General features: G+C 53.1%; 10 protein-coding genes across 10 annotated transcripts; 6 read left to right on the top strand and 4 right to left on the bottom strand.

Annotated features, from left to right (window-relative positions):
* Positions 1 to 2: 2 nt before the first annotated feature.
* On the top strand, positions 3 to 2,702 carry BZA70DRAFT_279730 (uncharacterized protein). The gene is made up of 4 exons (XM_064912829.1): positions 3 to 871; positions 928 to 1,047; positions 1,110 to 1,933; positions 1,992 to 2,702. The coding sequence occupies exons 1-4, from the start codon at positions 490 to 492 to the stop codon at positions 2,577 to 2,579; spliced, it is 1,914 nt and encodes a 637-aa protein (XP_064767702.1). The 5' UTR covers positions 3 to 489; the 3' UTR covers positions 2,580 to 2,702.
* An 879-nt stretch (positions 2,703 to 3,581) lies between these two features.
* On the top strand, positions 3,582 to 6,923 carry BZA70DRAFT_258079 (DNA mismatch repair protein Msh4; the record flags this gene model as incomplete). The annotated part of the gene is made up of 7 exons (XM_064910837.1): positions 3,582 to 3,921; positions 3,967 to 4,117; positions 4,176 to 4,282; positions 4,350 to 4,508; positions 4,570 to 4,691; positions 4,763 to 5,696; positions 5,762 to 6,923. 7 exons carry the CDS (start codon positions 3,582 to 3,584, stop codon positions 6,649 to 6,651), a joined length of 2,703 nt encoding a protein of 900 aa, XP_064767701.1. The 3' UTR covers positions 6,652 to 6,923.
* A 29-nt stretch (positions 6,924 to 6,952) lies between these two features.
* BZA70DRAFT_279720 (velvet factor-domain-containing protein) lies at positions 6,953 to 8,874 on the top strand. The gene is made up of 2 exons (XM_064912828.1): positions 6,953 to 7,655; positions 7,740 to 8,874. Exons 1-2 carry the CDS (start codon positions 7,224 to 7,226, stop codon positions 8,547 to 8,549), a joined length of 1,242 nt encoding a protein of 413 aa, XP_064767700.1. The 5' UTR covers positions 6,953 to 7,223; the 3' UTR covers positions 8,550 to 8,874.
* BZA70DRAFT_279718 (uncharacterized protein) lies at positions 8,875 to 10,299 on the bottom strand. Its single transcript, XM_064912827.1, has 3 exons — positions 9,636 to 10,299; positions 9,466 to 9,580; positions 8,875 to 9,403 (listed from the first exon to the last, which is right to left on the bottom strand). Exons 1-3 carry the CDS (start codon positions 10,191 to 10,193, stop codon positions 9,117 to 9,119), a joined length of 960 nt encoding a protein of 319 aa, XP_064767699.1. The 5' UTR covers positions 10,194 to 10,299; the 3' UTR covers positions 8,875 to 9,116.
* On the top strand, positions 10,300 to 13,384 carry BZA70DRAFT_279715 (acyltransferase). The gene is made up of 2 exons (XM_064912826.1): positions 10,300 to 11,388; positions 11,448 to 13,384. The coding sequence occupies exons 1-2, from the start codon at positions 10,612 to 10,614 to the stop codon at positions 13,284 to 13,286; spliced, it is 2,616 nt and encodes an 871-aa protein (XP_064767698.1). The 5' UTR covers positions 10,300 to 10,611; the 3' UTR covers positions 13,287 to 13,384.
* A 43-nt stretch (positions 13,385 to 13,427) lies between these two features.
* On the bottom strand, positions 13,428 to 15,107 carry BZA70DRAFT_299456 (uncharacterized protein; the record flags this gene model as incomplete). The annotated part of the gene is made up of 1 exon (XM_064914661.1): positions 13,428 to 15,107. One exon carries the CDS (start codon positions 15,105 to 15,107, stop codon positions 13,428 to 13,430), a length of 1,680 nt encoding a protein of 559 aa, XP_064767697.1.
* Positions 15,108 to 16,455: 1,348 nt separating this feature from the next.
* Positions 16,456 to 18,863, top strand: BZA70DRAFT_306933 (general substrate transporter). Its single transcript, XM_064914817.1, has 5 exons — positions 16,456 to 16,727; positions 16,781 to 16,923; positions 16,983 to 17,359; positions 17,392 to 18,149; positions 18,205 to 18,863. The coding sequence occupies exons 1-5, from the start codon at positions 16,611 to 16,613 to the stop codon at positions 18,373 to 18,375; spliced, it is 1,566 nt and encodes a 521-aa protein (XP_064767696.1). The 5' UTR covers positions 16,456 to 16,610; the 3' UTR covers positions 18,376 to 18,863.
* BZA70DRAFT_179710 (SNF2 family N-terminal domain-containing protein) lies at positions 18,846 to 22,887 on the bottom strand. Its single transcript, XM_064909933.1, has 4 exons — positions 22,488 to 22,887; positions 22,349 to 22,422; positions 19,496 to 22,285; positions 18,846 to 19,435 (listed from the first exon to the last, which is right to left on the bottom strand). The coding sequence occupies exons 1-4, from the start codon at positions 22,701 to 22,703 to the stop codon at positions 18,907 to 18,909; spliced, it is 3,609 nt and encodes a 1,202-aa protein (XP_064767695.1). The 5' UTR covers positions 22,704 to 22,887; the 3' UTR covers positions 18,846 to 18,906.
* Positions 22,888 to 22,964: 77 nt separating this feature from the next.
* Positions 22,965 to 24,176, top strand: BZA70DRAFT_279706 (uncharacterized protein). Its single transcript, XM_064912825.1, has one exon. It carries the CDS (start codon positions 23,073 to 23,075, stop codon positions 24,141 to 24,143), a length of 1,071 nt encoding a protein of 356 aa, XP_064767694.1. The 5' UTR covers positions 22,965 to 23,072; the 3' UTR covers positions 24,144 to 24,176.
* On the bottom strand, positions 24,177 to 26,529 carry BZA70DRAFT_279704 (UTP--glucose-1-phosphate uridylyltransferase family). Its single transcript, XM_064912824.1, has 4 exons — positions 26,404 to 26,529; positions 26,055 to 26,150; positions 25,889 to 25,965; positions 24,177 to 25,837 (listed from the first exon to the last, which is right to left on the bottom strand). The coding sequence occupies exons 1-4, from the start codon at positions 26,461 to 26,463 to the stop codon at positions 24,550 to 24,552; spliced, it is 1,521 nt and encodes a 506-aa protein (XP_064767693.1). The 5' UTR covers positions 26,464 to 26,529; the 3' UTR covers positions 24,177 to 24,549.
* Between the last annotated feature and the right edge of the window lie 71 nt (positions 26,530 to 26,600).

Genomic DNA, 26,600 nt, shown 5'->3' with positions numbered 1-26,600 from the left:
TCTGCCGATTTCTATACGGCTGCTCTCCGGTGCATCCCCACGTGTGGTGAGAGATTTTATTCAAATACCGGGATGTCAGGAGACTGCTCGCCGAGGGTGCCGGGCCACTTGAGGGTGGACTAATGAGAGGCGGCGGTTTGAAAATGTCAGATGCGGAATGGCCAATCCTAGACCAAAGTTCTCACGCGTCTCTCCACGTGCTGGCGTGTCTGTTTCCCGACAGCCAGAGAAGTTCGTTTAGTGAGTGAGACTGCCAGCACGGTTCACTTCTGGTTATGAAAAAATGGTCTGAATTGGTAATTCAAAGAGGGAACCGCATTGCTACATGCCTTTTGCAGCATAAATTACACTGTTTTTCGGGAATTGACTCTGACAGCTGCAGATCGTCATTACACTACGCGTATATATAAATGTCGCAAGTATCCCGAGATGCAGCAGTTACTGCTGTCGTTCGAGAACAAGAGATTCCATTTTATCTACAGCTGAATAATGGTTCACCTTTCCAAGCTTGTTGCGTCGCAGGCAATCCTTCTCGGCGCCACTCTCGCGTCATGCGCCTCGATTGCTTCCTCCGTCACCAGCGATGATCTTGCGCAGATCAAGCACATTGTTCTGTTTATGCAGGAGAACCGTGCTTTTGACCATTACTATGGAACCATGGCCGGTGTCCGTGGCTTCAAGGATCCCAACGTCAAGATCACCAACGGAAAGAGCGTCTGGTATCAGCCTACTTCCAGCGACAAGGCTGACTACCTGTTGCCCTGGTACTTGAGCGGCGACGGAACTTACTCTGAGAGTGCTCAGTGCATGGTTGCCGGCAGTAACGATTGGTCGCCTAACCACAACGCCTGGAACTTTGGCGACATCAACGGTATGATCAGGACGTTTTGACTCTGTTTGATCGCGTACTGATATGTGAGATCTTAGGATGGGTTACCAACAACACCGCCTGGTCTTGGGGTCACTTCAAGCGCGACGATATCCCTACCCATTTCGGTATTGTTGAGGGTTGGACTGTGGGAGACATGTACCAGGAGAGTGTGATTGGTGAGTCAACTGCTGTTCTATAGGTGATACCGACATTATGCTGACTAGTGGGCTACAATTAGGCCCTACCAACCCCAACCGTGTCACCTGGGTCTCTGGAACAATCAACATCGATGGCTCCCAGGGAGATGTCGAGACCTACGGAGGTCGCTACATCGAGAACCACGAGACCGACGGATGCGAGACCGGATCTTCTGGCATCGAGTATGCCTGCTACCCTCTTGCCTGGAAGACGGTTCCCGAGTACTTCGAGGACGCTGGAATCTCCTGGTTCCTGTTCCAGGACGAGGACAACTTTGACGATAATCCGCTTGCGTTCTTCTCTAACTTCCAGGACGCTGATTCTAACTCTACCCTTGCCGAAAAGGGCCTTGCCTATGCTGGGCTTGAGTCCTTCTACGAGATGGCTGCTAACGGAACTCTTCCCGAGGTTTCCTACATTGTTGGCCCTGCTGAGCTTTCGGAGCATCCTCCTTACCAGCCTGTTGACGGTGCTTGGCTGCAGCAGCGCATCTTGGACGCTATCACCAGCTCGCCCAAGTACAACGAGACGGTTTTGATCTACTCGTACGATGAAACCGGAGGATGGGGTGACCACGTTCCTCCTGTGCTCTCTACCAACGGAACTACCGGCGAGTGGTTCACTGATCCCGAAGATCCTGACAACTACGTTCCCTCCGGTCCTGGTTTCCGTGTTCCCTTCTACGTCGTTTCTCCCTGGACTCGTGGCGGCAAGGTTTTCACTGAGCCTGCTGATCACAACTCCCAGATCTTGTTCCTGGAGCAGTGGGCAAAGGCCATTGGAAAGGACTTCACGTCTGCTGAGATGACCACCTGGAGACGCGAGCACATGTCCAACCTTATCAACATGTTTGACTTTGAGAACGTAAGTCTCGGTATGAATTCTGACAAAAGTTACTCTTTGACTAACTGTTATATACTAGCCTGATTACTCTATTCCTACCATCGCCAACACTTCTTACCCCAGCATCGCGTCGGATGGCAGCTACAACGGATACTCGCTCTGCGAAGAAAAGTACTCGACTCTCTACGACCGTCGTACTCCCGTCCCCTACGGAAACCAGACGGAGGACGACTCTCTCTACACCGAGGACGGTTACAAGGAGGTACGCGGCCAGCTTACCGAGGGCCGTTACCTTGTGTTCACCCAAACGTCCGATGACGTTGAGTATGCGCTCAAGTCTCACTACTCGTCGAGCTACCTCAAGAACGCCGAGGCGAGCGATGACTACTCTGCCTCCGTCGAGCGCTTCGTATTGATCCAGGTCGGCGACGAGTTCTCGGATGAGTTCTACATCAAGTCGATCCACAACACTTATCTGCACTACTCTGGCGAGTTCTACTCGTCCAAGGCCGAGGCTTCGACTTTTATCATCGACTTCACCGCAAGCGAGGGATACACTATCTACTCTGAGAAACTCGGCAAGTACTTGGCAGTCAGACCCTCCAAGGCTTCGCCTGCTTTCTCGTCGAAGAAGTCCTACTTCACCGTCTACTCTGTGACTTACTAAAGAGTTGGGCGAGGTGCTAGTTTGTAGTGGGGTACTGTTATAGCTATTCTAGAAGGTGTATAGAAACTTAGAAAAGCAAATGCCGTTAGATGATCAATATAAATAATGATTCAAGATAAATTACCGAAAGCTAAAAGCCCACCACGTAGTTACTGATTTTCCATTAATCCTAATATCACCCGAGGTACTGCCCAGAAACGCCAAACAGTCTTAGCTACAAGTGGGGTCCAGCCAGGCTAAGTAGTAAGAATTCTAACTTGCCCAAAGTAGTAAAGCGTGCTGTTTCTTAGGGTTCAGTAGTTGATCTACCTAACGTTTATCATAGACACTAAGACAGCCAAAGCTTGCCGATTCTGATACAGAGTCGGGACTTCGTGGGTGTTACTAGTAGCAATGGAAAATACTGGATATCATCGGTTTAGATGGCTGGTAGCTGAGGTCCAGATTGCTTGTTCATCTGATTGCTGCTGAATCTGTGGCTCACCATCTTGAGCTACCGCGACAGACTATGAAGATCAAATCCTCTCCGATGTTGATACAGAGAGCGACCCAAAGTCGGAGTTACAGTTTGATTAATATTATTGAATGTACGAGGATTAAGTACGATACTCATGACTAAATGTTACACAAATCACTCAACCGAAGCGATACCTCTCGACTACACGCAGCTCCCTTCACCATCACCCCCTCCAACCTGTAACTATCATCCTGTTGTATACCGATTCGATTGCCGAAATGCCTCGATCATCGCGCTCCTCGTCAATAGCTTCGTCACGTTTGGCTTCCTTCAAGGACCGTCTCTCGACATCAACGCCAAACTCGCGGTCTTCCTACATGGCAAGCATGCGAGGCAAACGCAAGTTCCCGTCTCATTTCCGCCGCAAAGCTGCCGTCTCTCGCCGTCAACGGGCTTCTACTGGATTACCTGATGTAACGGGATCAGAAGTTGACTCGAGTGTGGGCGAGGTCAGCGTCGATTCGGGTTCTGGCGTTTTCAATTATATGGATTCTCCTTCCGCACCTCAATATCCTGTCTATCCACGATATTCACGGGCTCCGTCTCGCGCTCCGTCTCGCGCTGGTACCGCATCAGCGCGCCCATACTCTGCAATGTCTAATGCGACTTCCACCGCTGCTACCCGAGTGATCTGTGCCATTACCCAGGGACGCGGTGTTGCAGCGACTGTCGGCATGTGCTTTTTCTCGATCGACACAGGAGAGTGCATTCTTTCTGAAATCGTTGATACCCAAACCTACGTGAGAACGGTCAATAAGCTGGCTGTTTGTATGCCTGTCGAGGTACTTGTTCCTTCTACGACCCTCGAGGCGCCTGCAGGGGGGAGTACGGGAACGAGTGGTGGGAAAAATACCCGACATAGTTCAACAGTGCTGGTGAAAGTCATCCAAGAGAATTTTCCAAATTTGAAAGTCACCGGAGTCTCACGCAATTTCTACAACGAAGCAGAAGGCAAGAGATATATCCAGGAGCTGTCGTTTAAGGACGATCTGGATAGTATAAGCATGCTAGTCATGTCCAAGTATGCTAGGGTGTATATGAGTTGATACCGATCAAGCTGCTAATCTTGTCCTGCTGAGGTTTTACGCTGTTTGTGCCGCTGCTGCTGTTATCAAGTACATCGATACTAGCCTAAACTTGAGATTCGCTCTACACAGCTTACGAGTGAGATATGAAAGTAGCGAAGGTACATATAAGATGTTGTTTCTTCAAATGATCGCTTTTGACCAAACGAATCCTCTCTGAGCTACTAGGCAGCATGCTTATTGACTACGACACCGTTCGCGCTTTGGAACTTACGCAGAACTTGGTTGATCCGAAATCCAAGTACTCATTACTGGGAGTACTGGATAATACGAGCACCCCGATGGGTGGTCGACTTTTGCGCTCACAAATTCTGCAGCCGCTAACAGGTATATGCAGAGCGATATGGAAAGAGAAGAGTGATAAAGCTGACTGATGGGCTTGATACAGATAAGCAGACGATCGAGAGACGGTATTCCGCTGTCGAGGAACTGACGGCGAATGAAGAGTTATTTTTTGGCTGTAAATCTGCCTTGAAGTCGTTCCAAGATCTTGATAGGCTTTTGACCTCTGTATTATATATAAAGTCAACATTTGAATGGGACTAGGACCGCACTGACATTAGTTCATGACTACGGTTTAGCTGATATCGATTCCGACAAAGCCATCAATCAAATTTTCAGAGCAGCGGATTAATTCGATTATCCTATTAAAGCAGTCAGTGAATCTGATTAGCGAGGCATACGAGGCCACAGCGTCAGCTCGCTCGAACCTTCTCATTTCTGTTCGTGAGCTATGTAGACATCCAAGCTTGTCGGCGGTCAAGGCTCTAATCGATGCCAGTATCAACGAAGACTGCGTTTGGGCAAAGACACCGGTTGAATCGCGCAATCAGAGATGCTACGCGGTCAAGAAGGGGAAAAACGGGTTTCTGGATGTGGCTAGACAGACGTATAAAGAAGCTACGGAGGATGTCATGGAGGTGATTGCACAGCTAAAGGAAGAGTATGACTTGCAGCAACTTGAGGTCAAGTATGAGATTGCAAGAGGATACTACGTCCGAGTACCTATCGACACACTTCGAGGTGAGGACGGCGAAGGTCCAGTATCTCTTCCAGAGGTCTTCATCAACCGAATGACAAAGCGCGACCACATCGAATGCAGCACGCTCGAGCTTCTCAAATTGAATGGCAAATTACGAGATGCTTTGGCAGAGATCATATTGATGTCTGAGCAAACGGTGGAACAACTGATCGAAGAGGTGCGGTCTCATATCCCGGCGTTATATAAGGCATGCGAGGGAATTGCGATGCTGGATGCGATGGTGTCATTTGCGCACGTCGCGGTCTCAAGCGAGAAGGGATATGTGAGGCCGATTCTGATGGAGCGTACGAAGCAGCTGCCACGGCTGTTTGAGAATCCAGAGAACAAAGAAGATGAAGACGAAGCGGTTTTGGCTATAAAGAATTCACGTCATCCGATCAAAGAGATTGTGCTTGCTAAGAAGGGAAGCCAGTTTGTCGAGAACGACGTGTATGCCAGTCCGGCGACATCGAGATTTCAGATTATCACGGGAAGTCTGTGGTTTACTTATTTTATCAAATATTTGATTATGTTTCTAGCAGACACTAACCATTATCAGCTAACATGTCGGGGAAATCGACGTATATTCGCCAGGTAGCACTGCTGTGTATTATGGCGCAGGTAGGAAGTTTCGTGCCGGCAGATCATGCGCAATTTCCAATCCTGGAAGGCATTTTTGCCAGGATTTCAGCGGGCGAGGACGCCGAAATCACAGCCACGCAGTCGTTAGTGTCGACAGGCGGCGAGGAAGGCGGCGGGTCAGTGACGGGGACATCTACTTTTGCGACAGATATGGCAGGAGCGGCGTTCATTCTGGCGAATGCAAAGCCACGGACGTTAGTGCTGATTGATGAGATGGGGAGAGGGTCTTCTGTTCGAGATGGACTTGCGATCACGACTGCGATTGCGGAGAGTTTGGTTGATACGGGGGCTACTGTGCTGTTTGCGACGCATTTTCTGGAAATCGCGAGGGTGCTGAGTGGACGGGGCGGGGTAGCTGAGCTGCATATGCGGGTCGATGTGGAGGACTCTGCGGCAGCGGCAGGTAATGAGGAAAATACAGGATCGACCAAGCTGCGGATGAGGTACAAGATAAGTAACGGGGTCGTATCGCCTACGATGCACTACGGACTGCGATTGACGAGGGTACTCCCGTTTCCCAAAGATATGCTTGATCGAGCAGAAGAGATATCAAACTACCTTGACGCGAGAGAAACAAAATCCCGCGCGAAGACAGGTTTGAAGACACAGATTGTGCAGCGACGGCGGACGATTCTGGACTTGTTGACGAGTTTGAAGGGAGTTTGGCAGTACTGCGAGGAGACGCTGGGTAAGGCGGGGGAGGCGACGGAGGTGGAGGAGAGGAATGCAGATGTGGTGCTTGGGAGGTGGCTTGATGAGTTGCAGCAGAAGTTTGTTGTGAAGATGATGGAGGCGGGAGAGGAGTGATATCTGGTTGCTGGTTGCTGATTGCTGTTGTGTTTGCGTATTTGCTGGTTGCTAATGAGAGTAGTTGCGAGGGATGCAGATGAGCTTTAAATACAAAAGAAAAGACTACAAGTAAGCCGCCTATTGCATGATCTATTGAACACAGTTGAGGACAGGGAAGAGGTCCGGGAGTTGACAGGGAGGATAGTCTTTAATCTGAGTTGCCATTTTGTGTTTTGTTTCCTACAAGCGAGCTGACAGGCAAAAGCCACGGAAGTTGCCGCGATGAGGCGCACGTGGTGCTGCCAGATGCGGCATAAACCAGCAAACTCTGAGTGCACGCACAGCCGTTAATCTTCCACCTGCGGGCGTACAGTCTCGTCTCGCTCTCTTCTCCTGGACTCTTCCTGCTCTGCCGCGACCTGTTTCCTGAAATCTATCGGCGGCCTGACTGATTCTGTGGGCGTGGGCATTTGTTTGTGCATACAGCTCTACTGCTGCTTCTTCTGAACCATCACCTCTCTCTCGCGTTCTTCTCTCTTCCATCCCCATCCCAGATCGCTATCTTCCCCTCCTGAATCGCGTCACCGGCAATGCCCCCGTCCCCGCCCTCGTCCTCGACCGGCCTCTCGACCCCGTTCTCGTATCACATCTACCCCGGCATCAGCCAGCCATCGACCTCCGCGCACGCCATGTCCCAACAACCCCTGCCCCCGACCCAGCAGCCGGCGTACTACCACCCACAGCAACAACCGCCGCCGCCGCCGCAAGATCAGCAATACCCGCTCCCCTCACATAAACAGTATCTCCTGCCGCAGTCGCAGCAGCACCCTTACTCCCCGCAGGGCACGCCGCCACCGCAGCCGTATGCACCCTACGGCAGTTATTCACAGCAGCAGCCGCCGCAGCAGCACGCGGCCATGGCGGCACGACCTGTGTTTGACGATCCGAAGGAACCGTATATCTACACGCTCAAAGTGGTGCAGCAGCCCATCCGTGCCCGCATGTGCGGATTTGGCGATAAAGTAAGTATACTTCCCTGAGCGAGCTTTCTCTATGGACTGTGGACTCCGCCCCCGCGTTACATTTTCTAACTGTGTGTTCTCCAGGACCGACGCCCAATCACACCTCCACCTTGCATCCAGCTCATAATCACGGACAAAGCCACGGGCCGCGAAGCCGACATCGCAAAACTAGACGTCTCGTTCTTCGCCCTGACGGTCGAGCTCTGGTCTGTCGACGAGACCACAAACCTCTCCATCGTCTCGACCCTGCCGCTCTCGAGCGGGAGCGGCGCGGGGCCCCAGCGACCGTCGTATAACAATATGTCGCCGCCGCCGCAGTCGCATCATGCCTCACAAGTGACGATGCACGGCGGCCAGCGCGTGCCGACGCCGACGTTTGTGGCGCCGCCGATAAAGAATCTGATTGGCAGCGTTGTGGCGACCGCGTTCAAGCTGCACGATCCGCAGGGAAATCTGGGGGTCTGGTTTATCTTGCAGGATCTGTCGGTGCGCACCGAGGGAGAGTTCAAGTTAAAGGCGTCGTTTGTTAATCTCGGGTCTCCGCTCGTCGCGCCCGGACAGACGAACGAGCTCGGCCGCGCGCCCGCGCATACGTCATCCTCGCTCGCGCAGATGCACTACCAGCCAGAGCAAGACTCGAGCTTGCACAACGGGCAGCCGGTGATGGTTGTGAACACCGGCACGGCAAACATCCAAGCCACGTGCTTCTCGCAGCCGTTCAAGGTCTACATTGCCAAGAAGTTCCCGGGCGTGATTGAGAGCACGGATCTGAGCAGGTGCTTTGCGATGCAGGGGATCAAGATTCCGATCCGGAAAGATCAAAAGAAGAACGGGAATAGCAATGGGAATGGGAGTGCGGGTGCTGGGGGGAATGATAACAAAGATTCTGTCTAAGGCGTGTATGATTTGATTGTTTTTTTTTTCTATTTATTTTATCTTTTTATATTCTTTTTCTTCTTTACTACGATACGTTTCTTAATCTTGTTTGTTCTTGTTGTTTTCTAGTATTGTCATTATTATTATCTTATCTCTTTTCCCTTCTCTTCTCCATAAGCAAAGGAGACCCGAGCTCGAGCTCGAGCTCATCGATTGCAGGCAGCTCTGCGGCTCAGGGTTGGGTGAGTTTAATCTGAGCAGACGTAAACTTGCTTTTTGCGGCTTGTTGTAGGGTTTTTGCTTCTTACTCTTTTCGGCAGTAGACGTAGTTTTTAATACTACTATCAATTCTATTTAGTATTATAATATTAACGCTGGTATACCTGATTCACAGTCAAAAAAAGAGACACAAAGGCGCCCGCTTCTACGCGAAACAAAAGATTATAACACAATGATCTAGAACAGACTAAGAATAAGAAAAGGAGACACCGAAAGAAATACACAAGATATGTTACAAATGGATGTATGAAAAGAAGAAGAGAAAGAAGAGTTCACTGATTTGGGGAGTTGTGGATTCAGATCCATTTATTGCACCAGCTGCAGAGGTCGTGGTCGCGTGGGGAAAGCGCGCTCAAAAAGGATGCAAGTTTCTAAAAATAACATATCAGCAATCACCCCATATTCAGCTATGCGATAATACAGAACTGAGAGATAAAACCAAAAAAAAGAACAGAAGAGTAAGCGTACAGGAGGACTGCGGTCTGCGATGGGTCGCATGCAGACATAGCAGGGCTTGTGTTTGCCGTATCGCATTTGTAGGTCGTTGCGGTCGCGCAGGATCTCGAGTGTATGACAGTCCCTGCAAATCCAGCCTGGGGCGTGTATGAAACATCAGTACTGGTCGAGAAATTAGTAAGAGAAAAAGAGTACTCACGTTGAGAGACTGCACATTCACAGCGGCCGCGGATGAGTGTAGGGCGGCAGACGGCGCACACGCTGCGTGAGCGGGAGCTGAAAGTAGTCAACTGCGCAAGGCCAGGAATGCAATACTATAACCAAATAATCAGCAAGCGGCCACCACCAAACCAAATCAAATATACTAACCCGACAAACAGTCTTATCACAGCGCAGACATCGTCCATGGTCGCCCGCCTCTGCCGACCGACAAGGGTCGGTCGCGACTTCGCATTGAATCGCGCTGTCGAGCAGGTCGAGGTAATACTGGTCCGAGTACGTCAGCGTCTGGTACGCGTGCTTGCAGACTAGTCGTAGATTTGGGAGGTCTGTTCTGCTGATGTATGTGACAAGTGCTGTGGCTATCGGGGGAGTGGCTAGGATATCGAGTAGGAGCGAGCCCATCTTTGCATCGTCGGTTCTCCTATTGCTGCTGCTGCTGCTGCTGCTTGCGATGAATGCAGTTTTGGAAGGATGAAGGCGTTCTAAAACAGGAGATTCCAGCGGCGGGGTTGGTAGTGTCGACGCAGCCCATAGCATAGCGTCGTTCGCGACATAAGACGACGGCGACGACGACGCCGGTGAGGCCGGCGCGGCAACGAGCGGTCCTCGGTAGGCGTGAACGGCAGACGCGTCGCACTTCTCTTCTCCGCCCGCTATTGTCATCCGCGACGCGGGCGACGACAGACCTGCGCTCGACTCCAGCATATTTCCACAGCTAAATAAACCAGGAAACAAGTCCCCGGCGTTGTGTGCAAAGTGCAAAGTGCAAAGTGCAGAAAGAGCTGTTGACGATAAGCTGCTCGAATAGGCGATGGCGTCTTGACGCAGCCCAAAACTCCCAACCAGATTCGGATTAAGCGGCGATGAGCCCAAAGCAGAAACCCTAACCGGCTGCTTGCGTGCTCAGAACTACCGAATCTTCCCCAGACAGCTGCCAGCCTAAACGCTCCCCTTCTCCGCAGCCCCTCTGCTCCTCTCCGGACTTCTTCCTTTCCTGTGCTCCTTTTTTTGCCCGCCGGGGAGCTCAATCGGGCTTATCTTCTGCTTTCCTGTCTTTGCAGTCGCAGGCACCACTTGTTTTACCCGTCTCGGCTTGTCAAGTCTCCCTCGGCAAGAACTTGCCATGCCCCGCAGGAACCCGCTTGATCTCGACCTTCTCGGCCGCGACGATGCCGTGATCCTCGACCACATCCGCGACCACTCCGGTCCCGCCGATGACCCCGACGCCGCCTCATCCTCTGCAGCCATCTCCTCGGCCGCCGTCGAGACCGAGTCCCCCACGCGCAACCTGACCTCCGACTTCACCCACTTCCGCGAACAGCCCGTGACTTTCCTCCGCGATCTCGGCAAACACATCGCAGGCACGACCTACCGGTCCTATGACAACTACGTCGGCAGGAAAATCTTCTACCACGGCTTCACCGCCGAAATGAAGGATGCCGTGCTCCGCAACTCGCTCCTGCGCGAACGCATCGAGACCCTTGCCGATCGCAGCGTGAAGGACTCGCCGCTGTGGGAAAAAGCCACGCCCGAGCAACGGCTCAAGCGACGCGCGCAGGTCGTCAGTTGGCTTGAAGAAGTCACGGCTACGCTTGCGCAAAAGATGATTTGCAAATTCGAGCACAAGCGCATCGTGCGCGTCGCGTACTACATCGTCATGCAGATTCTCGCGCGCTCGTATAACCAAGGGCTGCATGTCAATGCGGAGGAGATTGCGAATTTGAAGAAGACGGCTGCGATGGCGGCAGAGAAGGGCCAGAGTCTGATCTTTTTGCCGTGCCATCGCTCGCATATAGATTATGTTTGCATGCAGGCGATCTGCTTCCGAGTGGGGATATCGTTGCCGACCATTGTCGCGGGGGACAATCTCAACTTTGCCGTCATTGGGCCAGCTCTCAACGCAAGTCGCGCTTTATCTTAATGATTATTTCCATCTTACATCTACTAACTTTTGAATAGAACCTTGGCGCAATGTGGATGAGGAGATCATTCGGCGACGACCAGTTATACAGCGCCCTTATCCAAGCCTACGTCGACACGCTCCTCTCCGGCGGCTTCAACTTTGAGTGCTTCATCGAAGGCGGCCGCTCCCGACTTGGAAAACTGCTTCCTCCCAAATTTGGCATTCTCAAATTCATCTTCGACACCGTGCTCTCCGGCCGAACAGAGGACTGCTGGATCGTTCCCGTGTCGACTCAGTACGATCGCGTGATTGAGACCGAGAGCTACATCAGCGAGTTGCTCGGCCGTCAAAAGCAGAAAGAAAACCTGCGAGATTTCTTCTCCGCGCGCGAGATTCTCTCGCTCAAGCTCGGCCGCGTCGACGTGCGCTTTCATGAGCCATGGAGCTTGCGCGGGTACATAAACTCCCAGATCGAGCGATACACGCCCAGCGGCACGCCCGTCCCTTCGTTCACCGAGGCGGCTGGGAACGAGCAGTTGCGAACTCGCGTGCTGCGCTCGCTCGGATACGAGGTTCTGTCAAACATCAATAAAGCGTCGGTCGTGATGCCTACAGCGCTGATCGGAACTGTGCTCCTGACGCTGCGCGGACGAGGCGTAGGCCACTCGGAGCTCATCCGTCGGATAGAGTGGCTTTGCGTACGAATCCGCGAGCGAGGCGGTCGCGTGGCTGATTTTGGCACGCTGACGACAGAGCAAGTGGTCGATCGCGGGCTGGAAGTGCTGGGCCCGCTTATCGGGATCTCGGGCAAAGACGGCAAGTTGCTCGAGCCAACTTACTACGCCGCCGACCGGTTCCAGCTCTCGTTCTACCGGAACATGGCGATGCATCTCTTTGTGTCGGACGCGATCGTCGCGGTGGCGATGTATACAAAGATCAAGCAAGGCGGCGGCCCTGCGATGCAGCGCGTGCCAATCAAATACCTATTTGAGCAAACGCAATGGCTCTCACACCTGCTCGCCGGCGAATTTGTATATATCCAGCAGCCAGGCGGCATCAAGGCCAACTTCTGGGAGTCGATCCAGGTGCTGCGCGACCAGGCCGTGATCTCGCTGACTGAGGACGGGTCGGTCGAGTTGAGCCTCGAAGAGCGAGCGCGCGGACGGGAGTTTTTTGATTTCTACTGTTTTCTGCTGTGGCCGTTCTGCGACGGATACTGGTTTGCTGCCGCGGCGCTGTTTATGCTGACGCCCGTCGCAGCCGATATCGCTTCTTCGCAGCAAACGAACGACAGCAACAACAGCAGCGGCGCAGAAACACTCTGGGTAGAAGTAAACGAGTTTCTCGAGGTAGCGCAGCTACTAGGCAAGACCGTCTACGCACAGGGCGATCTCTCATACTTTGAAGCCGTGAACAAGGAAGTCCTGCGCTCGGCGTTCAACGAGTTTGAAGCGGAGGGAATCCTTGTCGTGCGTCGGTCAAAGTCAGGACGCACGCCCGCCATCATGTCGCTTTCTCCTGAGTGGGTGCCGACGCGATACAGCTCCCCTGCCGATCTTCACCACGACGCAGGCTACGCCGCCGTCGCAGCAGCAGCAGCGGCAGCCGGAGGCTCCCCCGCAGGCGGTCTGCATGACCCCGGCGCGTTCTCACGCTCGTCGCGGATAAAGCCCGAAGGTAGACTGTGGGACTACGTCGAGCGGATTTCAGTGTTTAGACGGGAGGGCAAGAATCGGCGCGACTCGCCTAGTGTGAGTGTGCGGGTGCTTGCGCTCGCGGATGATGCGGGGAGAAGGTTGAAGCAGAGACGGCTGCTGAGCGTCGAGGAGGCGAGTCGGCCTGCTACGGATGCGCTGGTGAAGGTTAGTCGTGGGAGAAGGGATGTGAGGCTGTAAATTGATTATGAGTTATATAAGGTATACAAGATGGTGACAGATCTGGATTTTGTACAGATTCTATTAGTAAATAAAAACAAATGCATATGAACATCACTCTTTAATATACATCTCTATAACTCTATATACAATAAAAGGTCTCTACGTAGCAGGGATCATCCCCTTCTTATACGCGCTCCCGGGCAACTCCTTCACCAATCTCTCGCCCATCTCCCGCTCAACCCTGCACTGCTCCATCATCTCCTGATTCACCAGCTGCCGCTCAAGCTGCTGGACGCCGACCGCGAACTGCATCATCATGCCCGCGCGCAAATGCCACAGGATATGGCAATGAAACGCCCAGAATCCCGGGTTATCAGCGACAAAACGCACGACCGCGTGACCGAGTCGCGGGACGGTGATGGTGTCGCGAGGAAGCACGTCGACGGTCTTGTACTCGGAAATGTACTTTGGCTTCCACGGGCCCAAGCCCGCGCGCGCAGAGTGCGTGCGCACGACGTACATCTCGTGGCCGTGGAGGTGGAACGGGTGGGCTGATTCGTCGGGGTTGTTAATCACGAGCTCGATGACGGTCGGGTGTTCTGCATCGGGCGAGAGGTCGATGTGCTCGATAAGCTGGTCGCCGCCCCACGGATCGGTATTCGGTCGCCCGCTCACGGTCGGCACGGTGACTGTCTCTGCAAGCGGGTTGACGAGACCGAGTTGGACGTGCAGGTTTGGCGCGCCGATGGCGGGCATGAACGAGGTGCGGTTGATGAACCCGAACGGAGCCAGGTTCACGCGCTCGAGTTTGAGGGTTTTGGTGTGCAGCGCGACGCGGCGCGTCATGGCGGGGACTTGGCCGCCGGAGAAGGGACCTCCTGCGACGGGGCGGAGGAGGGATGGGTCGAGGTCGATGCAGCGGTCGGGTAAGAGCACGTCGTCCCATGGTCGGGAGGGTGAGCTGTCGCCGCGTTTGACGAGGGTCTTGAGTAATCTCTGCGCAGGCGACGAGGGTGGATCGACAAGCGCGACGCGAGCACGGATCTCGGGATTGAGAACGGAGTTGTGGTAGTTGAAGCAGTTTGTGTTCATATCCGCGCGCATGGTGACCACGTCCGGACCAGACTCGGCAGCGGTGACGATGGCGGAGTACCGCTGACCCGGCGCTATAGGCACAAAGTGCACATCCGCGGGCTCGGACTCGGACGTGTCGGCCTCGATGATTGTGAGCACGTGGTTATCAAGCGAGAAGCTGACCTCTGCAAGCGCGCCCGCGTTGATGACGCGCAGTCTGTACCGCCGCCCGCGCACGAAGCGGAACTCGAACGGGCGCGTGTCGGAGGTAGGGTCACACTTGTGCGTGAAGTGCGCGCGCGAGCAGAGGTTTTCGTAGCCGCGGCCGTTGATGAGGCCGTTTTCGGGGACGGGCTCAAAGCCAGCTCCGGAGCGGGAGAGGTAGAACTCGAATCTCTGCTCGCCTGTTTGGTGGTAGTAGTCCTGGATGAAGACGATGGCCTCGTCGTCGTAGTCTCTGCCAATTTGGTAGTGGTCGTTTTGAGGGTCGTTGACAATCATTGCGCCGGCCATGCCGTCGATGCGCTGTGTGGCAGAATGCGAGTGCCACCAGAAAGTGCCGGACTGGTTGACTGTGAATTTGTAGGTGAAGGAATGGCCGGGCGGGATGCCGCACTGAGTTACGCCCGGAACGCCGTCCATGGAATTCGAGCCGCGGTGGTGCACGCCGTGGAAATGGACCGAGGTGGATTCGTTTGCGAGGTTGTTGTTGACATGGACGACGATTGTGTCGCCGCGGTTGGCGCGGATGGTGGGGCCTGGCATGAGGTCGTTGACGAGGACGTGGGTTTTGATGACGCCGTCGGGGTGGGAGGACTGCTTGTGGGCGACGTTGAAGGTGTACTCGCGCTCGACGGGGGAAGTAGAGGGGGATAGGAGGACGGCATTGTTGACGTGGCAGACGGGAGAGCAGGAGGAGTCGGAGAGGGAATGGACAGTGGTTTGGTATGCAGAGGATGGAGCAGAGAGCGAGAGGGTAGCGGCGAGGAGGAAGAGGACGAGGCCAGCGAGTAATAGCCGCGCTAAGGCAGCTTTCGAGCGTGGGCGGAGAGCCATGAGAAAGAGAGCGAGAGCAAATAAAGCATCAAGACAGGACTGTAAAGAACGAGAAAAGACAGAGAACAGCAGCACAGAACAGACGACCGAAATATTTGGAGAAGGTTGGGATCAGACGCGTCTGCAAACACGTGCGAGGCTCGAGGTGTGTGGATGGATGCAGTGCACGTGATTCAGATCACATGATCTATGTTGTCAGCTTACATAAGAATAGAAACCCTACAGCGTTGGGAGGGGCTTTGTAGGGTTTGCGACTAAGGCGGGGAGCAGCAGAGCGTATTTAAGTGTTTACCCCGCATTTGTTTGCGGAATAAAACAGTGCGGCATCCGAAGTCTATCCGAGGAACAAGCAAATGTCTTGGATAGAGTTTAACTGTCAACTTTAATCTTAATCTGTGCAGGTGAATAGAAGCCAGTGAAGAAGGTATTATGCTGTGAATTTCATATTCAACATGTATTATTAATAAACAACATGGAGATATATAGTTTTACTGTAAACTGCTATCGTGTTGGGATGTGAGGATAAGGTGAAGAACGGGGAGAACACCGTCCGAGACGCGTCGATCGTTTGAGCATCGAATACTCCCCGTCCCAGGTTTTCCATGTTCTGTCCCCGCTCTCTAGCTCGACTCGACGTCATCTGCTCAGACAGGATAAGTAGTTCAGACAACTGGGCTAAGTAGAGAAAGCCACCAAAGCAGCTGACACAGCTGACTGAAAGCTGACGAGCACTCGTCCGGGCTTTGCTCGGGATTTGAAGTCCTCGTATAAGGTTTTGATATGCTTTACACAAAGCTTATTCCCAATCACCATCTCCGTCTATTTATCCTGATAATTGCACCCCGTCGCTTAACGAGGGTGTCGATTGTAGATTTTGCAACTAAAAAAGGAACTGACGTTTGTTGATTCTGTTTTCAATAGAATAGTTGCAGAATATCACTCAAACGTGGAATAAAACCACTCATCGTGCTGCGTGCGGCGGAGCAACTCCCAAGCGAGTAAGCAGATTAAATTATAAATTGTCCGGCTCCAAGTTCGAATGCCGAGCGACTGCGTGCTTCGAGCAGCTCCTGCTTTCGTCGACCGTCTGCTTTCTATTAATAATCAGTCAATCACCTCGACGCCTGTCTGCCATGCGGCATAGCGCCTTCTATAAATGGACCCTGCTCCCCACCCCCGGTTCCTTCCCCGTCTCCGCACATCCTCGCAACCATGACCGACCCAGAAGTCCCCGCCCAGCAAGACGCCCGGCATCCCGCTGATCTCGAGTCTGTCGCGTCCGCCTTAGATCATCTGCGCAAGCAGAAGCTCACCACCGCAAATGTTATGGTACGCTCCCCGTTTCTATCAAACACCTCGCTTCCTGTCACTCACCCTCGCAGGCAATTCTCGCCGCCGGCCTCGGCAGTTTCGTCTTTGGTTACGCCAACAACGCCACTGCTGGATCCTTCTCCCAGACCAGTTTTATTGAGAAGTTTCTCAGCAACGGCAACTCTGATTCAGTCATCGGTGGAATGATCGGTGGGTGCGTTACTCTTCTGTGTTTGATATTGTCTTGCCCATTCTGACACTACAGCATTCCAGCTTCCTCGGAGGTGGTTTCGTCGGCGCTGTCATCCAAGCTCCCATTTCTACCAGATGGGGTCGCAAAGTAGCTACCGGTACCGCTGCTGTTCTAGTCATGATTTCTGCCGCCCTCAAAGCCGGATCTGTCAACGTCGCCATGTTCACCGTCTTTCGCACAACTGGCGGTATTGGCGCCGGTATGCTTCTTGCTAACTGCCCTGTCTACATGAGTGAGATTGCTCCCCCGCATCTAAGAGGTTTACTCGTTTCTGAACATGCAATCGGAATTATATACGCCTACATCACTTCCTCTATCTTTGCACTCATCTGGCACTTTGTCGACAGGCCCTATCAATGGCGTCTGCAGTTCGTCATGCTCACCTTCTTTGCCCTCTGTCTTTTCATCTCTCTTTTCTTCCTCCCGGAGTCTCTCGCTGGCTCTGTGAGAAAGAACGATACGATGAGGCGTGGGTTATTCTCAAGAAGCTCAACAGAACCGAGGAAGATCCCGAAGCAAAGATCGCTGCCGCGGAAATGGCTCAGATTCGTGCTCAGATCATCGAAGAGCGAACACTACCCCACGGCTACATCTATATCTTCAAGACTCCCCATCTTCGACATCGTGCAATCTGCTCGATCCTGACCTGGGTAATGGGCCAGTCCACTGGTATTCTCGTTATTGCGAACCTCACACCAACCCTATTTGCTGCTCTTGGATTCGGAGTCGTGCTGCAGCTTTCGCTTTCTATTGTCTGGACTGTCTGTGCTTGGATTGGCGCTATGATTAACGCGGTTCTTATGGATCGCATTGGTCGCAAGAAACTTCTGGTCACGGGAGGCTACCTCACGAGCGCAACCATGATCTGCGAAGCGGTTCTGCAGAAATACTACCTTGATGGACACAGCAAGGCAGGCACCAACGGCGCCGTTGCGATGTTTTTTATGTTTATCGTATTTTACGGGTCCACTATCGACTGCGCAGGCTATGTCTACGTCTCTGAGATCTGGCCTACTCATCTTCGAAGTTACGGTGGAACCTTGGGTCTTGGCTCGTTCTTCCTGTGCGCTATTGCGTTTACCAGTCCAGCCACTACTGGATTTGCAAATATTGGCTGGAAGTATTACTTCCCGATGATTGCAACCTGCCTCGTCACTACCACTGCTGTTATCTTTATCTGTCCAGAGGTATTTCACTTATTCTTTCTCTCCTCTTTACCTGCAATTCTAACAATATACTCAGACCGCCGGCCTCACGCTCGAAGAAATCAACGCAAAGTTCGGCGACAAAGTCGCGCTGGAATTCCGCTCCGCCGAAGCCGTCGCCGAAGCGATGCTCAAGCACGGCGGTATTCACTTTGAGAACGCGCCTGACGTGCCGATCGTCGTTGAGGAGAAGACCGTGACTCAGTAGTCGTATTGTAGCTTTTGTAGCGAGTTTGTGTTTGTGTCTGCTGTTTTTTTTGTTGTTGGTGTTGGTCTTTTTGGGAAGCAGAATGAGTTGAGCGAAATGCGAAATATTATTGTAGTGCACCCCCAGAGCCGGACGGGGCGAACTACCCGATCGGATACTTTACTGTAAATGAATCCTCGCGCTGCTATAAGAAGATAATCACTTGAAGCTAATTTTATGCATTTTCCTTACAGCTTTGCAGATGGTGTTTGCTTTCCCCGCATGTGCTATGCATTGTCAGTCCGGTGTAGGGTGGAGATGCTCTTTTGTGTTTCTAGTCATTCTCAGACAGCTGCGAGTATCCTCCTGGAAGAGCGTCTTTTCTATGATATTTTAGTCTGGATAGCTGAAATAAACTTATCTCTGCGGTGGGCTGATTAAACAGTCAAAAGCGTCCGTCTGGTAGTTTGTCCGGCTCGGGGGTGGAGAGCATTATTATTTATTAAATACTATCTCTTTCACTCTCCACCTCATCATAGATCATCATACACATCACCGTCTTCGCGCAGACTCTTGCTCCTCCAGCGCCTTTTTATCACGTAGCCTGGCCAAAATACCTCCCGACCCAACCCTTGACGACGTTTGCCGCGAAAGCAATCCTGATGTTCTAGAACTAGATGTAGATGTAGCAGGCGGTGCACTACCACCCTCCCTACTCCGCGCCCCGACCGCTCGTCTACCTGCACCATCTTCTCTCCCCGCAACCCCGCTCCTCCCCGTCCACGTCGGCGTCCCGACGCCCGCCCCCGTCGCTCTCATCGCGCGCCGCGACTCCCGCAACGCCCGCGCTGCATCCGCCGCAATCCGCGCTCCTTCGCGCTCGACCAGGATCGCGTCCGGCCGCGACGCGTTCATGATCTCGTCGTGCTCGAGCGCGCTGTGGACTCCCGAGCGCGCGAAAAGGCTTTCCATTATTCCGTCGTCGGCGCCGGTGGACGAGGGGTCGGGTGTTTCTTCGTCTGGAGCGGCGGCTGTTGAGGAGGTTGGTTCTGTGGTTTTGTTTTCTTCTTCCTCGGTGCGGCTGTCGTGATCGGTTAGCTCTTTGCTCGTTTTCATATAGCAAGAAAAGATAGACACTCACTACTTCTCGAGACCAGCAACGCCTGTAAGCTGCTTGATAGCCTCCGTCTCCTTCACCTTCTTCTTCTTCTTACTCTCCTCCACCGACTCGAGCTCCCCACGATTCAACTGAACCTCCGCCCCCGCAAACAGCGTCCCGGTCTCCGTCCCGTCCGCGTCCGAATCTCCAAGACTGAACAAGTCATGTAAATCATTATTCTTAAAAAACCGCCGCTGCTTCGGATCCTTCAGGATCTTGTTGGTCAGAAACTGCTTGAAGATCTGCCGGTGGTAGATCTTCTCCTCGATCGTCCCCGACGTCATCAGCCTGTAAATCGCCACTTTCTTCTGCTGCCCCAGCCGCCACGCGCGCTCGCGCGCTTGCACGTCCGTCGACGGGTTCCAGTCCGGGTCGTAGATAATCACGCGGTTCGCGCCCGTCAGATTGATGCCCAGCCCGCCGACGCGCGTCGTGAGCAAAAACACATCGATCTCGGGCGTGTTGTTATACTCGTCCACGAGCGTCTGCCGCGATCCGATCGGCGTCGAGCCGTCCATGCGCAGGTACCGCACGCTCGGGTGCAGGCCGCTGATGAATTTCTCGAGAATGTCGAGCATCTGCCGCGTCTGGCAAAACAGCAGCGCGCGGTGGCCCTGCTGCTTCCAGAGCAGGATCAAGCTCTTGACGACCTGCATCTTGCCGGACTTGTTGCCCGAGCCGTAGTTGTAGCCTTCCTTGTGGCTTAGGATCTCGCGGCTGACGAGATCGGGATGATTGCAGATCTTGCGCAGGATGTCGACCCCGAACAGAACCTGCCGCTTGCCGGACATGATCGACGACATGTCCCCCGACTTTAGAAACTTGACGTACGCGTCCCGCTGTGGCTGCGTCAGCTTGCAAAACAGCACCTGCTCGGTCTTCTTGGGCAGGTCGGCCGCCACGTCGACCTTCATCCGCCGCAAGAGGTACGGCGAAATCAGGTCCCGCAGGACGACCGCGCATTTGTACGCCGTCTGCACCTGCACGTTCGTCGCGTTCGCGTAGCCACCGATGTTGATCGGTACCGAGAACTGCTGTTGGAACACCGGCAGCGTGCCTAATCTGCCGGGACTGACAAAGTCAAACAGACTCCACAGTTCAGTCAGGTTATTCTGCAGCGGTGTTCCCGACAGAATCACGCGATGCGGCGTCTTCACCTGCTTGCACACCAGCGAGATGTCAGAGTCTGGGTTGCGGATCTTATGGCCTTCGTCGAGCACGCAGTAGCCCCACTCCTTGGGCAGGATCGCGTCTCGATAGATTTGCATGCCGACGTAGGTGGTCACCAGCACATGTCCCTTCGCCACCACGCGGTTCACCAGCCTTTTCACCGCCTGGCTCGACTTTGAGTCAATCAGCTTGCCTTGCCGCTTACTCAGCTGTCTATCCAGCTCATCCGCCTGCTCGGCGTTCTTCAGCATGCCTGTCCCGCTTGAATGTAAAATCACGGCGCGAAAGGGTGGCCACCACCTATGCAGCTCGTTCACCCACTGCTTCATCACTGTCGCCGGACAAACAATCAGCACCGGCTTTGTAAGTTTCCCACTGTAGTGTAATCCCGCAATGAACGAAATAATCTGAATCGTCTTTCCCAACCCCATCTCGTCGCCAATAATCCCGCCCGTGCGCTGCGAATACAGCTCCCAAAGCCACTGCACGCACGTCTTTTGATAGTCAAACAAACTGGCGTGGATATCGCCCGGCAGCCGATACCCGCCGTCGAACTCCAGATCGCGGATTTTCGGGTGCCGACGGTACCATTCCTCTGTATCCGAGTCAGAGCCGTCCTCGTTGTTGCTGCTGCCGCCTGCTTGCTCGCGACGGAGACGGGTTTTCTTCCGGAACGCGGAACGTCGGGATACCCATCTCTGCAGACGTTCTTTATAGTAACTCTCATCGCCATCGTCTGCTTCCGGTAACTCCTCCTTCTCCTCCTCCTTCTTCTTCTTCTTTGACGATTTCTTTCTCGCCTTTGGCTTGCGTTCCTCGTCTTCAAAGTCGTCGTCGTCCATTTCGGCGGCATATTGCAACTCATCGTCATCACCCTCGTCTTCCAGCGCCTCGTCATCGTCGTCCGCGTCTGGCACAAAATCAGATTCCGCAGACTCATCCTCATCCTTGACGACCGCATCCTCATCCTCCTCATCCTCATCCACCCTCCTCCGTTTCCGCTGCCCGCTCGCACCACCCGACGAACTCAACCTCCGCCGTCTAATCTTCGTCTCGGCAGAGATCCGACTAACAAGCTCTTCCTCATCATCCTCGTCTTCCTCAATCTCGCCCTCGTCAGAGGTATCAAACTCAAGCCCCGGCAACCGTAGTTTCTGATGCGACATATCCTTCCCCGCTGCCGCACCACTGCTTACCGCCGCCGTCGTCTGCGCGCTACTCTCCGCCTCTGCAATCACCTGCGCCGACGCGTGCGCCGCGTCCGCTGCCCGTCCCGCCTGGCGCTCGAGACCCGCCATCTTCGAAAACGGCGTGATCTTACCCGTCCGTATCAAAAACTCGCGTTCCGACTCATTCGGCAACCGCGCCGCGTCCGCAACTTCACCACCTGCTTCTGAGTTATGATGATGGCCGGCCATGGCGGCGGCGGCGCGCTCGCGCTCGTCGATCCGGTGCCGGATGTCGGAGATATCTTGGTCGATGGGCGCGAGGTCGACGGTGCGGATGTGTTCGATTTCGTCGATGATCTTTGCGCGTGCGGAAAGAGTCGTGTTGCGTGAGCCGAGGCGGTCTTCGAGTTTGTTGATTTTCTCGACGAATTTTCTGCAGGATCAAGTTGTTAGCGACGTTGATTAGCAAGATAAGTAGAACAAGGAAGAGACAAACAGTTTCTGGGTGAGAGATTTCTCCAAACGCTTCATATCTAGATCTTTCTCGCGTTTATTAATAGCTTGATCAGCCTGTACAAGACTCTGTTAGCATTCTCATCAAAACATCGCGCTCGTCAAGATGCGTTGATCCATACCTGCGCCGCCACGTTCCGTTCAAGATCATCTTGCTCCATCGTTCGCACACCAAGACTATCCAGACTCTGGATATTCGGTTCAAGAGGCGTCGGCGTCATCGCGTCGTCTGTCTCATGTTCTGTCGTGGTCTCGCTGTCTTTGAGGAAGGCTGTGGTCGCGGGAGGTGGTGTCGTGCTGGTAGAAGGCAGTGTGCCATTTTGATCCTCGTCTGCCATATCGTCTGCTTTCGAATCAGACCTCCCCAAATAGAAGCAATTATAAACAACAGCAAACAGCAGCTATAAACTCAAAACCTCAAACAGAATATTCAATCACAAACAATAATTGCAGATGCAATTCGAATAATCTGACCGTTGGGAGGAAGATAACAGATTTAAATTGAATTTCTCAAATTTCAAGACCCAAAAAAGAGCCAAAAACGTCATCGGCCGGGACAACGACTCGAACCTTAATTTTTGATAGTTGATCATTGTTGATCTTCAATCAGTTACTTCTCGGTGAAGTAGAAATAGATAGGTAGGGAGCATTGACAGAGGTTTTGGGTCTGATGTGAATTACTGCGGGTGTTTTTGAATGGTTCTGAGATGGTAAGGAGACGTGTACTTCCGTGGGAAGCGATGACGTCGTCGTCTGCCGCGTCGAGGAGGACCGTTGATCGCAAACCAGTCAAAAGAGATATTACAGAAGCCTCGAAAAGGAAACGGGAACCGGAGACTGCGTCTGAAAGTCATGATGATACGACAATCACAAAACCACGACATGAGCCGAGACGGTATCGACCTCCCCCGTCCTCAACGCAGGTGTTCTCCTCCCCCTCATCATCATCATCTGATACCGACCCCAGCGATACACACAAGCGCGCAAAACCACCATTCCTACCAACAGAGCTAATGCAGCAAAACGACAAGGCTTATCGCATGGTCGAAGACGAGTTTCTTGAAACAGTACATCTGTTCACGGCAGCGGTGCACGAGGCAGAGCTGAGATTGCTTGAATCAGCGGGTGCGAAAGATACCGATGAGAGTCCGCGCCCTGCGCTCAGCAGCGACGATGAAGTCCCTCTGGAAGAAGTTCGTGATGAGGTCCCGCTTTCGACGTTAGGAACGCTGATGCACGCTCCTCGCCTATCTGCTTCCCGCACTCCAGCACCCACCAAGATAAAACCTCCCCCTCCCAAACCCTCCCCAGATTCTCAGCCCGCCGACGCTGCGACACATCTCGCAGAACCTGACCGTCCTCCCCCAGAACCCGCCAGCGATAACGACGATATAATGGAAATCATCCGGCTCACACAGGTACCTTCGTCGCCGCCGGTGCCTTCTGCTGCTCCCTCCTCGTCGACCTCCCCTGCGCCCACAACAGCTGCAGCGGTCGCAGCTACCGCGACGCAAAGCTTCGATTATGATAGTGATATTGATCACTTCATTCGCGAAACGGCTAAAACGACAACGTCAGAGCCAGAGCCTAAGCCTAAGAGAAAGACAAAGCCAGAACCCCCTTCTACGACATCGAACCTTTCTACTACCACCACAGACGCGCCTGTCTCCCTCATGATGCATCTTCTCGCTCAAGCCGAGATTCAACCCGACAAAACAATCGACTCTCGCCGACCTGCTCGGAGATCTAGAAAACCAGTCTTCCGATACTGTCTATGACAGAATTCTACACTACAATCAAGAACTTATCAAATCTTGTTCACAGCCATGTATTTCAGGCGCAAAAACAGCAATACAAAATAAAACCCGAGAACCATTCATTCTCTGGGACTAATCTTAGACTTCACTGCTACACTGTCCAATTTCAGACTCTTTTTTCCTTCATTAGGAAAAATAGTCACAAACTCATACACTTACTTGCCTCCAAGGCCAAACTCAACTATGGACACCAACCCGCTCTCTCAGAGAGAGTAGTCAACAAAAAAAAAGGAAAATGGAAAATTCACATACAGCAGGAATAGAAAATGATCAAACGTTCAAATGTACAACCAAAAGTGGTAAAAAAAACTGAAAGGGAAAAAAACACTTGCCACGGTTTCAAACCAGGCAGAATGGAAGTCGCTATTTAATGCTCGAGTATAGACAGGTTGCCAGTGATGACAACGTTTTCAAGAATGCTGCCGTTGGGAATATCAATCTTCTGGCCGTCCGAGCAGACAATAATGACAGTTCCCTTCAAAACGACACCCTTTCCAAGCGAAACATTACCAGTGACCGTAAGATGGTCAAGCTCGACGATCTTGGGAATGTAGGGAATGCGCTTCTGGAAGTCAGAAACCTTCTTGAAATGGCTTCCAAGCTTGATCAACGGAGCAGGACCGAATCGGCCAGGCGAGATCTCGAGAGCGCCGTGGGCAAGCGAGTACAGATCCGACTTGACGAGCATGAGATCGGAGCAAGTCTTGACGGGCAAGAATCGGCGACGGGGAACGTTGACACCGTGGGCGCCCTTGAAGTGACGGATGGCGGCACCGACGGCGGTCTCGAGCTGGAGAACGCCAACGTCAGACTCGCCCTTGCCGACAGAGATCGACTTTGCGTTCGGGATGATCTCGAGCTCGAGCTCGCTGTTCTCGACAACGCGCTTCATGGCCTTCAGGTTGATCCAGATGTTGTTGGTGTTGAAGTACTTGAACTTCTTGATCGACTTGAAGTCCTCGGTATGGTCCTTGGGAACCTGCGCAATCTCCAGTAGTCGGACAGAGCCCTCGTAGTCGATGATGGTACCACCCTTGACATCAGCACGCGTCTTGTCGGTCAGCTCCATGATGTACTCCGACTTGGACTCGACCATGTGGTTGAGGATCTTGAAGTCGACGACAGCGCCGAGGTTGTCAGAGTTGGAGACAAAGAGGACCTCCTTTCCGCGGGCGATGAGCTCGTCAAGAACTCCAGAGTTCTCGATCGACTCAAACAAGTCACCGTGTCCGGGAGGGTACCACGAGTCAATGGGAGCCGAGATGTCCTTGGGGACGGGGAGAAGGGAGTCCTTGTAGACACGAGGGTATTGAGACTGGTTAAAGGTGATAATCTCGACGTTGTGACCCTCGTACTTCTTGATGATGGACTGCGTGTCGTCGTCGGTGTTGAAGGAGTTCATGAGCACAAAGGGCACGTTGACCTTGTAGGTGTCGTTCAAGAACTCAATTTGGCGGACGGCAAGGTCGAGGAAGGACTGGCCTTCGCGAACCTCGATGACTGATTTGGGACCGACGCAGCCCATTGAGGTTCCAAGACCACCGTTGAGCTTGAGAACGACGAGCTTGGAGAGGAACTCGGTCTGGATGTCCTCGGCGAGCTCATCGTAGGCAATGACCTGCTCGGGGTTGGGGGGGTTGATATGGTCCCAGTCGCTGAACAGGAGTTAGTAGGGAGGTTGTAGATGAAGAGAAGAGTAGACGTACACGGCGGTTCCCTTGGCCTTGTCGGTGAGATACCGGCGGAAGAGGGAGAAGAAGGCGTCCATTTGGGTCTCGAATTGCTAGAGGTGGGGGTGCGTGTTAGTAGGGATCGGGTAAACAAAGACGCGACGAGGGGAAGAGGATGTAGAAGAGAGTGGAGAAGACATACCTTGCGCATCTTTGGGTCAGGAACGGTGTCGGCGAGCTTGTTGAGGGCATTGCGCATCTGACTGGCGGCGATGGCGGTGGAGGTGTTTTCGAATTGCTAGGTGGCATGTTAGCGGAGAGGAGAGGGGAGAGTAGCCGGTCAAAACCCAAAACACGAAAAAGAAAACAAATAGAACAGAAATAAAACACGAGATATAAAGATTTCTAAAAAAAACTACGCGAATACAACTAAAATCGCGACAGAGAACGGCAGAGAGAAGAGAGCGTGAAACGCAAGAATGGCCGATCGGAGGACGCGCATGGACAAAGAAGACAGGGACGGCCGACGGGAGAAGAGAGGAGATACATACGAAGGTGCTCTGGCTCTTAGCGTGCTTGCGCTCAGCCGAGGAACCGTTTGCGGAGGCCATTGCAGAAGGAGTTGATGGAGAAGAGCAGAAGAAGGCGGTGGTGAAGAGGAACAGGAACAGAGGAGGAGCAGCAGCGTGGCAGCAGCACGCGGCGCCGACGCTGAGGACGACTTCCTAAACCGTGCGCGGCCTGTGCG

The sequence above is a fragment of the Myxozyma melibiosi genome (assembly GCF_037950935.1).
Source record: "Myxozyma melibiosi strain Phaff 52-87 chromosome Unknown BZA70scaffold_7, whole genome shotgun sequence".
Taxonomy (NCBI): domain Eukaryota; kingdom Fungi; phylum Ascomycota; class Lipomycetes; order Lipomycetales; family Lipomycetaceae; genus Myxozyma; species Myxozyma melibiosi.
This window is presented reverse-complemented; position numbering and strand designations above follow the sequence as displayed.

Excerpts from the sequence above, each read along its gene's own strand:
- BZA70DRAFT_279704 (XM_064912824.1), bottom strand. The coding sequence starts at position 26,463 with ATGGCCTCCGCAAACGGTTCCTCGGCTGAGCGCAAGCACGCTAAGAGC. Across the intron at positions 26,151-26,403 it reads CTAAGAGCCAGAGCACCTTC|CAATTCGAAAACACCTCCAC; the intron begins GTATGTATCTCC and ends CATGCCACCTAG. Across the intron at positions 25,966-26,054 it reads CTGACCCAAAGATGCGCAAG|CAATTCGAGACCCAAATGGA; the intron begins GTATGTCTTCTC and ends CCCCACCTCTAG.
- BZA70DRAFT_306933 (XM_064914817.1), top strand. The coding sequence starts at position 16,611 with ATGACCGACCCAGAAGTCCCCGCCCAGCAAGACGCCCGGCATCCCGCT. Across the intron at positions 16,728-16,780 it reads TCACCACCGCAAATGTTATG|GCAATTCTCGCCGCCGGCCT; the intron begins GTACGCTCCCCG and ends TCACCCTCGCAG. Across the intron at positions 18,150-18,204 it reads TTATCTTTATCTGTCCAGAG|ACCGCCGGCCTCACGCTCGA; the intron begins GTATTTCACTTA and ends CAATATACTCAG.
- BZA70DRAFT_279720 (XM_064912828.1), top strand. The coding sequence starts at position 7,224 with ATGCCCCCGTCCCCGCCCTCGTCCTCGACCGGCCTCTCGACCCCGTTC. Across the intron at positions 7,656-7,739 it reads TGTGCGGATTTGGCGATAAA|GACCGACGCCCAATCACACC; the intron begins GTAAGTATACTT and ends TGTGTTCTCCAG.
- BZA70DRAFT_279715 (XM_064912826.1), top strand. The coding sequence starts at position 10,612 with ATGCCCCGCAGGAACCCGCTTGATCTCGACCTTCTCGGCCGCGACGAT. Across the intron at positions 11,389-11,447 it reads TCATTGGGCCAGCTCTCAAC|AACCTTGGCGCAATGTGGAT; the intron begins GCAAGTCGCGCT and ends ACTTTTGAATAG.
- BZA70DRAFT_279706 (XM_064912825.1), top strand. The coding sequence starts at position 23,073 with ATGGTAAGGAGACGTGTACTTCCGTGGGAAGCGATGACGTCGTCGTCT.
- BZA70DRAFT_279730 (XM_064912829.1), top strand. The coding sequence starts at position 490 with ATGGTTCACCTTTCCAAGCTTGTTGCGTCGCAGGCAATCCTTCTCGGC. Across the intron at positions 872-927 it reads GAACTTTGGCGACATCAACG|GATGGGTTACCAACAACACC; the intron begins GTATGATCAGGA and ends GTGAGATCTTAG. Across the intron at positions 1,934-1,991 it reads ACATGTTTGACTTTGAGAAC|CCTGATTACTCTATTCCTAC; the intron begins GTAAGTCTCGGT and ends GTTATATACTAG.
- BZA70DRAFT_179710 (XM_064909933.1), bottom strand. The coding sequence starts at position 22,703 with ATGGCAGACGAGGATCAAAATGGCACACTGCCTTCTACCAGCACGACA. Across the intron at positions 22,286-22,348 it reads AAATCTCTCACCCAGAAACT|AAAATTCGTCGAGAAAATCA; the intron begins GTTTGTCTCTTC and ends TTGATCCTGCAG. Across the intron at positions 19,436-19,495 it reads GTTGCTGGTCTCGAGAAGTA|CCGCACCGAGGAAGAAGAAA; the intron begins GTGAGTGTCTAT and ends CGATCACGACAG.
- BZA70DRAFT_279718 (XM_064912827.1), bottom strand. The coding sequence starts at position 10,193 with ATGCTGGAGTCGAGCGCAGGTCTGTCGTCGCCCGCGTCGCGGATGACA. Across the intron at positions 9,581-9,635 it reads GTGATAAGACTGTTTGTCGG|TATTGCATTCCTGGCCTTGC; the intron begins GTTAGTATATTT and ends ATTTGGTTATAG. Across the intron at positions 9,404-9,465 it reads TGAATGTGCAGTCTCTCAAC|GCTGGATTTGCAGGGACTGT; the intron begins GTGAGTACTCTT and ends TACACGCCCCAG.